This window comes from Barbus barbus, assembly GCF_936440315.1.
Source record: "Barbus barbus genome assembly, chromosome: 45".
In the NCBI taxonomy this organism is placed as follows: Eukaryota; Metazoa; Chordata; class Actinopteri; order Cypriniformes; family Cyprinidae; genus Barbus; species Barbus barbus.
This window is the reverse complement of record NC_136723.1, coordinates 25,136,287-25,152,614: the sequence shown is the minus strand read 5'-3', so window position 1 is coordinate 25,152,614 and position 16,328 is coordinate 25,136,287. Positions and strand designations below refer to the sequence as shown.

General features: G+C 36.5%; 1 protein-coding gene across 4 annotated transcripts in view; it reads right to left on the bottom strand.

The window, feature by feature from the left end:
- Positions 1-16,328, bottom strand: part of LOC306864288 (netrin receptor UNC5C-like) — a 224,251-nt gene that overhangs the window by 127,427 nt on the left and 80,496 nt on the right. For all 4 annotated transcript variants that reach the window (XM_079408211.1, XM_079408212.1, XM_079408213.1 and 1 more), the window contains exon 2: positions 1,022-1,249. In XM_079408211.1, the coding sequence (XP_079264337.1) occupies positions 1,022-1,249 (228 nt within the window). The remainder of the gene's footprint in view (positions 1-1,021; positions 1,250-16,328) is intronic.

The following is a 16,328-nucleotide window of genomic DNA, read 5'->3' as shown; positions in this document are numbered from 1 at the left end:
TACAAATGTAAACATTTATATTGTTATGAAGTATTATAATATTATGTAATTTTATATCAATAGTTCTACGTAATTATTATTTATTATATTTATAATTGTATTTATTATATTATTATTTAAAATGTATATATTTATGTGAGTATTTGTTTTTATTAACAATTAATATACTATTAATATATGTACGTTATTAATACATTATTAAAATATTATATACAGCATCTCATCACAACTACATTCTATTTTAATAATATATACATTAAATAAACGTATTCTTTATTTTTTTATTACAGAAAATAATTATTAATAATAAAATGCATAACAAATATGTATTATTAAAAATTTATTTGATAAAAAAATATATATTTACATTTACTTTTAGTCATTTAGCAGATGCTTTTATCCAAAGTGACTTACAAATGAGGACAATAGAAGCAATCAAAACCAACAAAAGAGGAATAATATGCAAGTGCTGTGACAAGTCTCAGTTAGCTTAACATAGTACATGTAGCAAGTTTTTTTTATTGTATAATAAATAAAAAGAAAACATAGAATAGAAAAAGAATAGAGCAAGCTAGTGTTAGAGGCCTTTTTTGCTTTTTATTAATTGTATAATAAATAAGAATAAAACAAATAGATAGAATACAAAAAGAACAGAGAAGCTAGTGTTGTTTTTGTTTTTAGTTTTTTAAGAGAACAATAGTGCTAGAGTTCGAGGGTCAAATAAAGATGGAAGAGATGTGTTTTTAGCCGATTCTTCAACATGGCTAAGGACTCAGCTGCTCAGATTGAGTTGATCAGGTCATTTCACCAGGAGGGAACATTTAATGTAAAAGTCTGAGAAAGTGATTTTGTGCCTCTTTGGGATGAACAATAAAGCAATGTTCACTTGCAGAACATAAAATAAAATATTAATTTATTTTAAACTATTTTGAAAATAAAAATATATATTTTTTTATAATTATGCTACAGGAAATATATAAATGCATATAATTAATATCCAAACACTCTGTGCGGTACTAACCCGAGGCCTCATCCACGCGCTCCTCCACCGTGTGCTCCTTCTGATGAACCCACTCGCTGTTGCACTTGAAGTAGATCTGCGTGGCCGGCGTGGCTTTGCAGTCCAGGTTAACGGGCTTGTTCTTGACGATGTACGCCTCCTCTGGCTCCATCAAGAAGTGCGGGAGCGGCTCGGGCGGGTCCGAGGGGAACGTCTCCGGGAGCTCACCCAATCCCAGATAGTCGTCATCTACAGAGATGGGAGATGAGAAGAGAAGGAGTGAGTGTTTTATAGAGCATGTTCATATACATGTGTTTGCCTGCGAAGCTGTGAACTACTGTTCGTGACAGCTAAAGAGATAGATCGATAGATCGATAGATAGATCGATAGATCGATAGATCGATAGATAGATAGATAGATAGATAGATAGATAGATAGATAGATAGATAATTGGATAGAAAGATAGTTGAATAGATGGACAGACAGACAAAGAGTCGGATAGATAGACAATCAGACAGATAGATATTTGGATAGATTGACAGAGACAAATAGTTGGATAGACAGATGTGCAATTCCGTAAATTCCTTGTCCCGTCATTTCCATTCAACTTCAACGTGTTGAAGGCAATTCATTCGATTTCAAACTCTGTATCTTATACTTATGAATCATGTTGTACGTATTTGATCTTGTATGGCTAGAAGCGTTTGCGTTCATGTACTTGCATACAGTATGTTTGGTGCCTTAGACTAAATATGTGAGTTTTCATTTCCCACAAACCTGCGGCTGTCTTCTTCAGCCGAGGGAAAGTTATTTAATTCCACAGATATTTGTCTGCAGACGGGTAACCGTCCTCTGTAATTACGCCTGGCTTTCATCAGAGCCCTGACTCACCTTGCCTCACCGGTGTCTTCCTCATCAAACACAAACCTATATTTATCTGATGCTGGCGGAGCGACGGGGCTCATGGAGAAAAGTCAACAGGAAGAGGCAATCCACATTCCCTTTGAGGACAATGAAACAGCGCTCGAGACGGACTGGGCTCTATACGTCCCGTGTTTGCCGGTCGCGTTCTAATATCTGCCCTCTGACTCCATGTCTCTCCACGAGAGGGAAGCGCAGAGGCGTTTGTCACCTGCAAATATGCTTTCTATTCTTAACACCTGGCCACCAGACATCAATTATTTACACAAGAGGAGAATGAGAGACAGATTTCTGGCCACTCCTCTGCACCCTCGGCCGAGCCGCGTCTCACCACACCTGTACGCTCTTAAAAATAAAGCTTCTTCAGGCATCAATGGTTCTATGAAGAACCTTAAACATCCATGGAACCTTTCAAATGCAGAAAAGGTTCTTTAGATTAGGTTCTTCAAAATGGTTCTTTTAGGAACTGATCACTGAAAGGTTCTTTGGGGAACCAAAAATGGTTCTTCTATGGCATCGCTGCAAAAACACCCTTTTAGAAGTGTGTAGGGTCGGGAATCGTTGGAATTTTATCGATTCCGATTCTGCTTATCGATTACTAGTTTCGATTCCAATAAGATAAAAAAATCCAATATAAAAAAATGAAGTCAAACATTTATTCTGTCTTTATACAAAGCATTCTGTTGCAGCTGAATAACATGAGCAACACTTAGGCCTACAAGAGGAACTTTTGCCTATGCTTTTAACAAAAATACCACAGCAAAAACAACTAGACTTACAGTATATACATTTCAAATATTAAAGTGTTTTATTTTCATAAACAAATATAGATTTAAGTTATTAAAGATATTCAGTCAAGATCAGTGAATGATTTTCTTTTGTTCTTTGATTAACATTAATAACAGGCAGTGCATTAATAACTGGCCCGGACAACCTTTTCTGCAGTCAAACGCACACAAACAAGGTGCAAATTCTTTCCATTCCTGTACTTTTAAAGCACATTAAAATGAAAACGCAGGAACCGTTAAGCAGAATCGAAATGCATGCATCATATCGAATACCCGGTTCGTGGAAATTTGGAACCAGTTCTAAAATGAAACTAGTTTTCTGTACCCAACCCTACCGCCCTTCAGACCTTGTCAGGGAGCAGCATTGACATCACATCAATATCAGCCGCAATGTAACAGGCCCGTGTCTGTGTGTTAGGGGAACGAGGAGATGGAGGTGAACGGGTAAGACTGCATTAGCACATAGAGCCCCAGGGGATTCTGGGTAGAGTGCAGCAGCTTTCCATCACGTGTAGGTCTTAAATCACACCTGCCCCGTCACTGGCCTCTAATCACCTGCTAATTGAAGGGGAGCCGTAACCTTGGCTTGACCCTCCACATGGGTCACCTGACACATCTGAGCATGCATGAACGGAAAACGTTAAGGCCATTTTCAAAAACTGTAACCACATTTAAACATTTAACAAAGAAACTGTAAAGTGTGCAAGCGGCTATATGGTTGCAAGTTTGTTCTGGATGGTTGCTAGGGTGCTGAGTGGTTGTTAAGTGTTTTCTTGCTGTCTGGAGTGAAAAGAGTCCTACATCCTCAAGTATCTGGTTCTTAAACATGCATCTGTGGGATTTTTCCCACCTATTTTATAGTCCAGCAAATGAAAACCATAAATCAGATTTACGTTTACCAGTGATTTACCACTCCACTTTGAGTCTGGGCCTAATGGTGCGTTCACACCAGACGCAAATGAAGCGTTAAGCGCGAGTGATTTACATGTTAAGTCAATGCAAAGACACGAAAATACATCCTGAGGCGCGATTCGCACGAATGAGGCGGTGCGAAAGACGCGATTTGCGCGAATGAGGGGGCGCGAATTGAGCATTTCGGGCGTTTGACGTGCGTAACGCGTGATTCACGCAAGTTGAAAAATCTGAACTTTGGCGGATATTCGCGCCGCGTTAACCAATCAGGAGCTTGCTCTAGTAGTGGCGTGATTACGAGCAGAGGCAGAAATCCGAAACAACAGAGGACAAAATCATCGTCCTGTATGTGGATACCCGGAGCTGTACCATAGACCAAAGATTACCTGTTAGATTTACCCAAAACAAATTATATCTTGTTTATCCACTACAGAGACATCAAAGCCAGTGGCAAATGTCAGAAGGACTAGCCGAGGTTATGCTCCTCTCTTCAGGATACATGAGCACGAGCACCCGGTGATCGCCTGGAGCTCACGGCTCTGAAACTGGCTAAACACATTTTCAAAATAGGCGCTGTTTTTATAAATAAACCGCCGGTTTCACTTTTAAATAACTACATTCTCGGCTGAAATACACGTGTCCAGTGTTTCCATAGCACAAAGTGCAACTACCGTCTCAACAAAATCCATGTCATTTCGCAAAGAGACTGGAGCCGCCTGGCAGAAGCCCCTCCCATGACGCGAATTCGCGCCTGTTGTGAAGTGACTTAACTCAAAATGTTCAAGTGTCCAACTACACGCGAATAGAGCGATTTATTCACGCAAGTCGCGTCTGGTGTGAACGCACAGTAACGCTTTTAACCGTGGTAAAATCACTGTAACAGACAGCCTCTGAGGGGTTATTGCTTTTGGTCTATGAATGCTTATTGGCTCTCTTTAACAAAAATGAAAACACATGGTGTTGTACTTAAAAAAAAAACTGGGACGGGGCATTATAGGGCAGAGAGACACAGCGCACCACAACAACACAGGAAAAGCATTCAGAGAGCTTCCCATTGGACAGTATCTGAGCAAACCAGGGCAGGTTTATCAGCTCGACAATTATCTATGGACCAGAACCACGACCCAGTGCGACTGCCAGCCCTGCCGAGCATGATCGCTATCTCAGTCACACACACATGCATCCAAACACACACTTGAACATTTCTTGAGCGCTGCCCTCGTGCCAAACCACTGACAGTCATGTAAGCCTCGCAGACACCGAGACGTCCCCGACTCCTGCCAGCTCTCCAGACCTTGACCTAAAAACGGCCTCCTAGAACGGAGGAAACTCGTGGAGCCTCGCTATCTGTGTCTCGCGGCAGGCCTGAGAGATCAGACGGAGGCATGAAAGGCTTCAGCGTGCCGTCTCCACATGTGATCTCCAATTCATCAACCTCCACAGCAGCAGAAATAATTAATAAAAGAGGCTCTCTGGTGAAAAAGCACACGAAAAATGGAAAAACATGCCCCTTGCGCCAACAAGCCCCCACTGATTCGCAGATCTCTAGTGGACAAAAGAGAGAGAAAACAGTTCACACTCACTCCTGCGTCAAACACAAGACATAATGCAGCACATGCTGCGTCCATCAGCCCTGTCTGTCTGTAAGGCAAAGCCACTGTTTCTTTTGCAAGCACTGGTCAAGTTTGAGACTTCCTAACATGTTTTTTTAATCTACTGGGGAAAGCATGGTAATGTCTATTTTTACCCTATTCATCTGTTACCCTAAAAACATCTTCAGAAGACAAAAGATGAAACAAATCCATCATTAAGACATTTTTAACTAAAATATAATCCATAATAACGCTTCCTCCAGTGAAAAAGTGTTCTGGTCTGAATCAGGAGAGAAATCTGCACAGATCAAGCAGCGAAGACAAAACAGCTCTAAACAAATATGTGGCTGGATTTTGATGTGAGAGACAACAGGAGATGCACTTTATCACTGGAGGAAGTGTTATTATGGATTCGGATTTTAGTTAAAAACATCTTAATGATGGATTTGTCTCAGCTTTTGTCTTCTCCAGATGTTAACTGATGGACTGGAGTGGTGTGGATTATCAGCTGTTTGGACTCTCATTCTGACGGCACCCATTCACTGCAGAGCATCCATTGCTGAGACACTGATGCAGAGACACATTTCTACAAACCTGATGAAGAAACAAACTCAACCTAATCTCAGATGGCCTGAGAGTGAGCATAACTATTCCAGTAGACTGTGGTTTTGTCCCAGTGGGCCATGTTGAGCTCCACCCAGTCTGCATGCCGTCACGCTGGAGAAACCTTCACGCCAGGCTGCCACGCTTTGATGCTGGTGCTCGGGGATGTAATTTGAGTCACAGTTATCACAATCACATCTAGAAAACTCAACCACACCTTCCCCTCAGACAAACAGGCCTTCCCATCGAATTAAAACAAGAGAAAAAACAGGAATAAAAGTCCCTGACCTTGAATCATCTAAAGCTGTTGAGTTGCTGTCACAGGCCGAGCGTCTTTTAATTGCATGTTTTTAGCTTTAGCAGTCACACCGCGCAGCCACCGCGTGACCTTCGTCACCTCTGGAAACTAGAACAACACGCTTACGGCAATTAGCGTTTCATCTCCTCTGATGCAATGCTTCACGAAACCACTCGCAGCAGAAGTCTGTTCACTTTTACCCATGAATCTGCAATCCTTCTGAGTGATTTTAATCAGAAATCTCCCAAATTGCTTCCATATGAAATGAGATTAAAATTTAATTTCATACATTTCCACGGAGGCTGTAAGAATATGCAAAAGGGATCATATTATGCCATAGTACTATAATAACCAAAAAGGCTTTTCTGACTATCAATCCACATGCGAATTTGGATTATGATGCTTATTTTATTGTTTGCATAAATCAAATTAAAACAAATCTGGAGGGGAAACAATTGTGTTTTGGCTTCACTGAGCAACTAGACACCATGTTGTTTTTTACTTGTCCAGTTAAATGCATCAAATCAACTAGTAACCAGGCAAGTTTAAGTTTTTCTACAGGAATATGATGCATAATTTTTGCCTTTTTTTTGTATTTATACATGTATTTTTTGGTCTAGCTACAGTCATCAAATCAAATAGTAACTAGGTAAAAAATAAAATAAAATTCTGCAGGAATATAATGCATATTTTATGCACTGTTTTTATTTTTATAGTCATCAAATAAACGTGTAACTAGGCAAGAAAAAAAAAAAAAATTCTGCAGGAATATGATGTATATTTTGTCCTTTCTGGTATTTATTTTTTATTTATTTATTTTTGGGTCTAGCTACAGTCATCAAATCAACAAGTAACTAGGTAAATATTTTTTTGTGCAGGAATATGATGCATATGCATTTATAGTCATCAAATCAAATCTAAGCAAAACATTTTTTCTTCTGCTGGAATATGCTGCATATTTTGTGCTTTTTTATTTGTATTTATTTTTTTATTTTGGTCAAGCTACAGTCATCAAATCAACTAGTAACTAGGCAAATTATTTTTTTCCTGCAGGAATATGATGCATATTTTGTGCATAAATGTTGTGTCCAGTTAAGACCATCAAATCAACCAGGCAAGTTTCAGGTTCTCTTTTCCTTTTTCCCCTGCAGAAATATGATGCATATTTTGTGCATAAATGAAACCAGAACACTTCTTTGAAAAGTAATAACCGTGGCATCCTCGTGCCTCTCGATTTGTAAAAGTACCACAAGATGCCCTACATTTTGTAAATATTGAGAGCGCGATGCCATGAGAAAGTGTAAAGCATGAGCACATCTAATCCGCACTGACATAATGCCGTATGACGTGCTCAGGAAACTGCAGCTGGAATGAAAGCTTGACTGTATGAACACAGAAGGAGATAGATGGAGGCAGCGAGCGGCAGAGAAGGTCAGCGAGTGAATATTCCAGCAAAAACTTTTCAATTGGATTTCTCCTGCTGGAATGCTTCATGAAAATGAAGCTATGCTCTCGTAAGCTCTGATATGAAAGCAGAGCAGCGCAGTGACCCGACAGATCACAGTATAGAGCCGCATACGGCCCGCGTCTCCTACAGGTTCAGCTGCTCGAGGCTGGAATAGCAAACACTTCTGAGATGCATTGCACTGATGCGATTGGAGCAGTGAGACTTTAGCACTATAATTTTCATTTTATTTGTAGGTAAAAAATTTTTTACTTTTATTGAGTGTTTTTGGTCATTCTATTAGTCTTTTTATGTCTATAAAGTTTTTATTTGTTTTTACTGCAGTTTAAATTTTATTTTAGTACAGCAACTAACTGAAAATTTGCCTTGGAAACTAGATGAAAAACATTAAGTTTAAGCGTTCTTTTATTTTCAGTCATCTTGTTGTGTGCTCAAATAAAATAAAAGTTCTCTTATATTTTTGGTAATTTCATTGTTAGCAATTTTATTACTTTTTTGAGGTTCTTAATACAATAAAATATATATATATTTTTAGTTTTAGTTATTTTAGTATTTCAACTTGAAATAAATTAGTTTTTAGTATTTTTAATGTGTAATGTTATTAATTTTTCAGGTTTTTAATATGTCTAAAATTTTTATTATTATTTCAGTTTTACTTATTTTAGTACTTCAATGTAAAAATTTTCTTTGGCAACTTGCTAAAATAAAATATGTAGCTAAAATAAAAGTTTTTGTTTTCCTTGCTTTCCTTCTTTCTAGGGGCTTTTATATGTCTATATAACTTATATATCAGCTTATTTTAGTCCTTCAACTTAAACTTAACCAAATTTTGCCCTGGAAACTATCTGAAATAAAATATATATCTTTTATATTCTATTTCATTTCAGTTAATGTTTATTGTATTTGAAGTAACGGACGTGTTTTTTAATGGTTTTGGCTTTATTTAACAATCACACCCCTGGTTTGGAGTTACTGAAACATGAGAGGTCTTTATCCGCTCATCTAAAATATCAAAGTCTCATCTCAACAGCAAGAGACACCAAAGATCTGTGTGAGGAACTCAATAACTCAAAGGAGAGGCTTCTTAAAATAAAGAGGTCGAGTCCTTTGTAGCTTCACCACACGAGAGGAAGGACTCTTTGAAAAGACAGGGAAGATAACCAGCTAAAACAAGTGCGATAACATTCATGTACGAAAACAAACACCGAACCCTCTTCACCTCCCTTTCATATGGTGGATCGGAGATGAAACTGGGGAGTCCAGGCTCTCTTTCTAGTGTGTAGGGGCCCAAACATCTTCAAAGCCAGACAGAAAAACCCAAAAACAACACAAGCCCCTGCATGTGCCGCCCGTGTGAAGCGAGCAGGTCATGTGTATCCAAACAATCCGCTCTGACAAGAGCTTGCTGGGAATAAATGATGTAGGAAGTGTCCTCGGAGCCTCTCGGTTCGGGTTCAGCAGCAAAGCATCTCCATCACCCACAGCCTGATTGTTTTTTCAATTAATAGAGCTTCCCCAGAGCAGCGCGTGCCATGTTTAATGTAGATCGGCGCTGGATGTGTGTGAAATCTGCTGTCTCTGGGATGAAGTGTTTCTGAAAGCGCATGCAGCACCTGCGAGTCTAAACGCTGAAGGAAAATAAATCGCAATAAAACGTTTTGGCTGGTTTTGTTGCATGTTTGTAATTGTATTACTTTTTGGGGCTTTTAATGTGTCTATATAGTTTTTATGAATTTGATCTAATTTTAGTTTTAGGGTTGTTTTTTTTTTTAGTTTTTAGTGATTTGGTTGTGTGTTTGTAGTTTTATTATTTTAGTATTTTTATGTCTATTTGTTTTTTGTTTTTTCGTTAATTTTTATTTCAGTTTTAGTTATTTTGTTACTTCATGTTAAACTAAAATGTTTGCTTTGGCATCTACCAGAAACAAAATGACATTTCTTATATCTTTAGTAATTGTGTTGTGTGTTTGCAATTGTATTACTGTTTGGGGTTTTAAATATGTATATAGTTTATTATTATTATTATTATTATTATTAGTGGTTTTAGTTATTTTTGTACTTAGACTAAACAAAATTTTGCCTTGGCAACTAGCTGAATATATTGAAAAATACACCAAAACTAATACATTTACATGTTTTGTTAATATTTAATATTAACTTTTATTTAAATGTTTGTTTTATTTATTTTAGTACTATAAATTAAACTAAATAAATTTTGCCTTGGCAAAAAGCATAAATGAAATAAGTTTATTTTTAGAAATTTTGTTGTGTCTGTATATTACGTTATTAAGTTTAGGTTTTCCTATATTTTTAGTTATTTTGTTTTCTGTTTGTAGTTTTTATTTTATTTTTTCTAAAATTTTCAATTTTTTTTTAGTTATTTTAGTATTTCAAATCAAACTAAAATTTTGCCTTTGCAAATAGACAAAATTATTATTATAATTTTTTTTTTTGCTTTTTTTTTATTCGTATTTTATTATATAATATTTTAATATAGTTTTTTTTTTTTTTTTTACTTTTGGTTTATTTTTTTTAATATGTCTAATACATATATAGGTTTACTTATAGTTATTTTAGTACTTCAGCTTAAACTAAATTATATTTTGCCTTGGTTTATTTTAGCATTTGTTTTGACGTGTTTCTGAAAACGCATCCAGCTAATCTAAACGCCGGAGGAAAACATTACAATATAACTGCAAGCAATTGGCAAAGACAAAAGGGAGAGAAGCGTTTAATGCGTTCAAAACGGCATCGCCAGCACACTGTCAAATCAAGAGAAAACATGAGGAGTTTGACGGAGCTGCTGGATGGAATAACATGATTTGAGGAAATGAATCCTTCGAGAGCGAGAGACGCCTGATGTTTCTCCTGAAGCTCTGACAGGACTGAGGGAAACAGAGTCAGCATTTTACCACGTTTGCATCGGCCGCCGCACTGCAAAAGAAATGATATTTGAACAGAATCGTGAGTCTGCAGCCTCAACTCAATGTGATCAGATCGAAACACTGCAAATAACACAAACCCAATAAACAGACAGCATCTTTCTACTGCAGCACAACAGTCTGATTCACATACTAATGACTCTATAAAGCTGTAAAGAACTGTAAAGCTGATATAAAGCCGATGTAAAGCTGCTTTGACAATTTGCATTGTTAAAAGCACTACACAAATAATATTGACTTGACTTGACTCTCTCAAACACCGGATCAAATGAGTCTCTGCGTAAACTGAATTCATTCCAGGACAACATCCAGAGCCAATTATCAGATGGCAATGCGGTAGAAAGATGTTACACAACAACATATAGTTAAAGTTGAAGTGCCATTACTGCCGTCAAATACAACTGCTGCAAAACTGTTATATATAATATAGTTAGTCTCACTCCAAACTGCACTGGTCAGGATCTGACAAACACATCAAACTAATGACAAATTCATTACAACTCTGTATTAAACTGGGAAAATAAAAATTAGCCATCACCTTTAATGCATACACATAATAATAATAATAATAATAATAATAACTATTATTATTATTTACATTAACACAAATAAAAGTATCAAACTACCAGTGACTCTAAACTCTAAAAACTCTAAAATAAATATTAAAAATAGCAACTCTACATATTAAACATTGCACACTACTTTTAAAAGATAAAATTAAAATTAATAATAATACTTATAATAATAACAATATTTTTTTTTCTATTAAATATAATTTACCAATAAAATACTCTATTCACATTAACAAAAATAAATGTAAACAACCACTGACTGACTTACAGTAACTCTACTAAAATCTTAAATTTATCAAACTTTTACATTACCAAAAGATTTTCATTGTTATATGTAGTTTAGCAATTTAGAACAAATAAAAGAAATATAAATGAAAATAAAATAAATATATTTAAATAAATAAAAAATAAAATTAATAAACAAAAAATAATTAATAACATTGTTATTATTATTATTATTTTATTAAGTATTATTTACCAATCAAAACTCTATTTACATGATCAAATATGTATCAAACAACCAAAGTCTGACAGTAACTCGATCATCTTTAAAATTTACCAAACTTTTACATTACCAAAAACTTATTGTTAAATGCTGTTTAACAATTTTATAATATTCAAATAAATAAAAATAAAATAAATATACCAAAAAATAAATAAAAAATAAAATTTAATAAATCATAGCATTATTATTTATTTTTGATTTTTTTTGTTAAATAGCATTTAACAAATCATTTAGTTTGGTGGGTTTAGTTGATGTGAATGCATTTCCTCCTGCGTGAACACAATGAATCAGCAGGTGAGGCGGTGAGATCTGCACCTCTGCATATATTCTCCAGATGTGTGACAGCAGCTGCTGAAGCGCGGTGAAAGATAAGCTCAATTCTATCTGTGCTCGGGCAGATTTACGGTTCCCGGGAAAGCGCTGTATCACCCTCAGCGCTGCGTCTCTTCCATCAGAGGAGAGTCAAGCGTGAACGCGGATGAATGCTGGCATAAATCCTCCCGCTGTCATCCTGCGCTTTTATTCCCGCTCTGCTCGAAAGCAGGACTGATGTGCGATAGAAGGTGTGGGAACTTCAAACGATGAACCCGTCCTGCACTGAAAGGGATTTTAGACGATCCTGACAGCCGTGATCATCTGTGACGCATCACACATTAAACACAAACAATCATATCTAAAACACAGACTTAATGAGCTCAGGAGGGCCGGCATCGTTAACGGAGGACGGCTCGGATCGATCCGGAGGTGAAACATTTCATTACAGCCTCAGCTTTACTTAACCAGCGAGAGAAATTAAACCGCATCAATTATTCAAGCAAACTTCACGTTCAGGAAGGAGGAATGAATGATTAGTGTGTTCCAGTTCATTCTGCTGCTATCTAAACAATGAAAACGTGCTTGATTTGACTCGCGTATCTGATGCGGGAATACTCAAGAAAAGACAGCAGATAAGAGTAAAAAAAAAAAAACTTAAAATGAAAAATGAACGAGCAGCAGATAAACAGCTGTTTCCATTGTTTTACTCGCTCTTTCTCCAAGCCTGTCTGTGTGTGTGTGTGTGTGTGTGTGTGTGTGTGTGTGTGTGTGTGTATACTGTATGATAACCGCTAACAGCAGGTGATTACCGCTTAACTTCACAGATAGAAAGTGTGGACTGAAGGAAACACACAATCATGTCGCTCTTTCTAGGTCAGAACATGAAGAGTCGCAGGAAAACAGTTGTCATGACATTCACTTCAGCCGAATCAAAGGAGGATAAAGCGCAGGATCATACAAAAACAAGGCCTCTGCTCCTCTCAACATCTGAATCTGACAGCTACATTCAGATCTACTCCATTTCATTTCACTCCAGGCTTTACATAAACAACTCATGTGTGTTACAAAAACATTACAAAAATCTCATTATGTTGCCGTTTCATTTAATAATCGACAGAACGTGCATGTGTGGATGGCCATGGATGTTTGACTCAGGAAAGCCTTGAGAACAGGTGTATTGTGGGTAACAGGACGTGAAAGCAGCTGCCAAGATCAGGATCAGGATCCATTTAGACAAAAAGGTTCTTCTAAGGCATCCTGAAGCACCTTTATTTTTAAGAGTGTACTAGTACTACTACTACTAATAATAATAATAATAATTAAATATCTAGAAAAATTAATAACTAATAAATAAAATGATTAATAATCTGAAAAATACTTACATTTTACTGTAATTTACTACATTCTTTTTAGTAAATAATAAATACTTAAAAAATAATTACTAAATAAAAGTACTTTTTACAGTAATTTATTATATTGTCACTGACATAATGATAATAATAATAATAATAAATATGGAGAAAATAATTAATAATGAAATAAATTTAAAAATAATATAAAGAATAATTAAATAGTAATCTACAGTAAATGTATAATAAATTTAGTAAAAAAAAACAAATAACAATAATAAAACAATAGCAGCTAAATAATTAGTTGATATAGTAAATTAAATAATTTTAAAAATAAAAATAAACAAAATAATAAAATGTATTAATAATAATAAACTAATAATAATTAGAAAAAAAAAACAATTATGATGATTAATAACAGCTATATTAGCTATATTATTATAATAGACATAATATTATTTTTAAGTCACTAAATGAGCAAGAATAATATAGAATTTTATATATTTATTATGTTCAATAACCAGTAATAATAAAAGTATAAAATACTACAGTGCCCTCCATAAGTATTGGAACAGTAAAGACAAAATTGCTCTGTTGGCTGTGGAGTCAAGACATTTGCAAATATGATTAAAAGATGAATATGAGACAAAACTACAGAATGTCACATTTTATTATTAGCCGTTTCAACACATACATGTTTTACCAAATAAAAAGAACAGCACTTTTAGAGTTCATCCACTCATTGATGAGAGCATAAGTATTGGGACAGTTGAACATAAGGCAGATATAAAAGATTAAAAGCTATTATTTAGTTGCAGATCTCTTGCACACAATCACAGCAGTGAGTCTGTGACCCATAGACATCACCAGACTCTTGCTCTCATCCTTTGAAATGCTTTTCTCAGCCTTTAATGCAGCCAATCCCAATTGTTGCTTGTTTTGGGGAGTTTCTGCCTTTCCTCTCCTCTTCAGCTGCTGAAATTCATGTTCAATCAGATTTAAATCTGGAGATTGACTTGGGCAATCTAAGACTTTTATTTATTTATTATCTAAAACTGGCAGGGTGTTTTGGGTCATTGTCCTGATGCAATATGAAGCACTTCCCAATGAATCTGGTGGCATTTTCTTGAATATTGGTAGGCAAAATGGTTTTGTACCCTTCCAAATTCATTCTGCTACTGTCATCATACATTAAGTCATCAGTAAAGTTGAGAGGGCCTGTTCTAGAGACAGCCATGCATGCCCATGCCATGGCACCACCTCCACCATGCTTTACAGATGAGGCTGTATGTTTGGGATCATTGCAGTTCCCTTTCTTTCTCCACATTAGTGCTTTCCCATCACTTAGATAAAGGTTCATCTTTGTCTCATCGGTCCATAAACACAGTTCCAAACTCTTCTGGCTCACCTTTGTGCTTTTTTGCAAACTCTACTCTTGTCTTTCTATGTTTGGTGCTGGTCAGAGGTTTGCATCTTGCTGTGTAGCATCTGTAATTCTGTGTCAAAGTCTCCTGAGGATAGTAGATTGTCAGAGCATCACCCAGCTTTCTGGAAGTTGTTGCTGATTTTACAGACACGTCTTTTAGGGTTCATTTTCACAGCTTTTATGATTTGTCTGTCATCAACTACTGTTGTTTTCTCAGCCGATCAGGTCGTTGTTGGTTGCTGGTGGTTTCCAAACTCTTGATTTCTCCATGCCCTTTGTTTTTGCTAGAGCTCTAACTGACTTCCTCTTTTCTTTTAGCATCCAAATTGCTTGCTTTTCTCTCAAAGTCAGCTCCCTCGTCTTCATCCTGGTTTGTGTGTGTCATCATCGAATGCAAGATTCAGAATACAGAAGTAATGGATATAACTGATACGACACATTCCCTGCTTTTAATATGTGAAGAATTAATGCAACAGGACACAGCTGATCACTTAGAAAGACCTGAGAGGCAACTGCTCCAATACTTATGCTCACATCAGATAGAGGGATCAAACTCATATTCATCTTTTAATCATATTTGTAAATGTCTTGACTCCACAGCCAACAGAGCAATTTTGTCTTTACTGTTCCAATACTTATGGAGGGCACTGTAGTTACTGATTCAAGGATATTTACTAAAATTAACTTAATTAAGCAACTCTAATATTGTTTAAAGTTTAATCAGAGATGCTAATAAAACACTCTCAAACCCACCAGTCACTAAAGAAACAGTCTAATTACAGTCTATATGAAACTTAATCGCCAAAAGAAAGGTGCATTAATATCACTGCGATATCCCTGAATGAATGTAAATGCATTGAGATATATATCGTGAGCCCTACAGGAGAAAAACTGAGTGATTCACAGCTCGCCCTCTCATTCTTCTCGTATCTGAAATCTCCATTCGTAGCGCAGAGGCACAAGGCCACATTCCTCACTTATCACCATGGGAAATGATACGAGAAAAATTAATTCCCAGGGCGTCATGGAAACCAAACCACCAGCCAATGGCGAGCGCAGGACCCAAACTACAGAAATATGGCGACTCTGCTCCAAAACCCATGTGGAGACAAACAACAAGGCCAAAAAAAAAAAAAAAAAAACACACAAAGGCCGGCATTCTTGGCTTTTCAGATGATGTTTTCTGTGGTTTCAATCGAACTGCTAACGTAAAGCCCAGAGAGAGAGAGAGATTTATGAAGCACAGAGCACGTCTCTCGTCCATCTGTCTCTCTCTTTCTCCGGATGAAAAGTCATTTTGTTGGTTGATTGGAGAATGATGCTGCTACTTAGAGAACAGCTCCATCAGCTGAAGGAGCGGAGAAGAGACGGCGAGGGCTTCCTCCCCAGGGTGCACTTGGGCTGATGGGTGAGCTGTCAGATGCCCCATTGTCCAAATTACCCAGCAAGCACAGTGTCACCGCCAGGGACTCATTTACAGAGGAGCGATGCTTTCCCAACCGGACTGACTGAGAGCGACGCTTCAAACGCGGCTAATGATACTTAGTGCAGTAAGTGATACTTAGATTTTTAATTATGATTACAATTATTAGAGTTAAATTATTGGAGTTTTAAGTTTATAATTAGAGTTATATTATTTT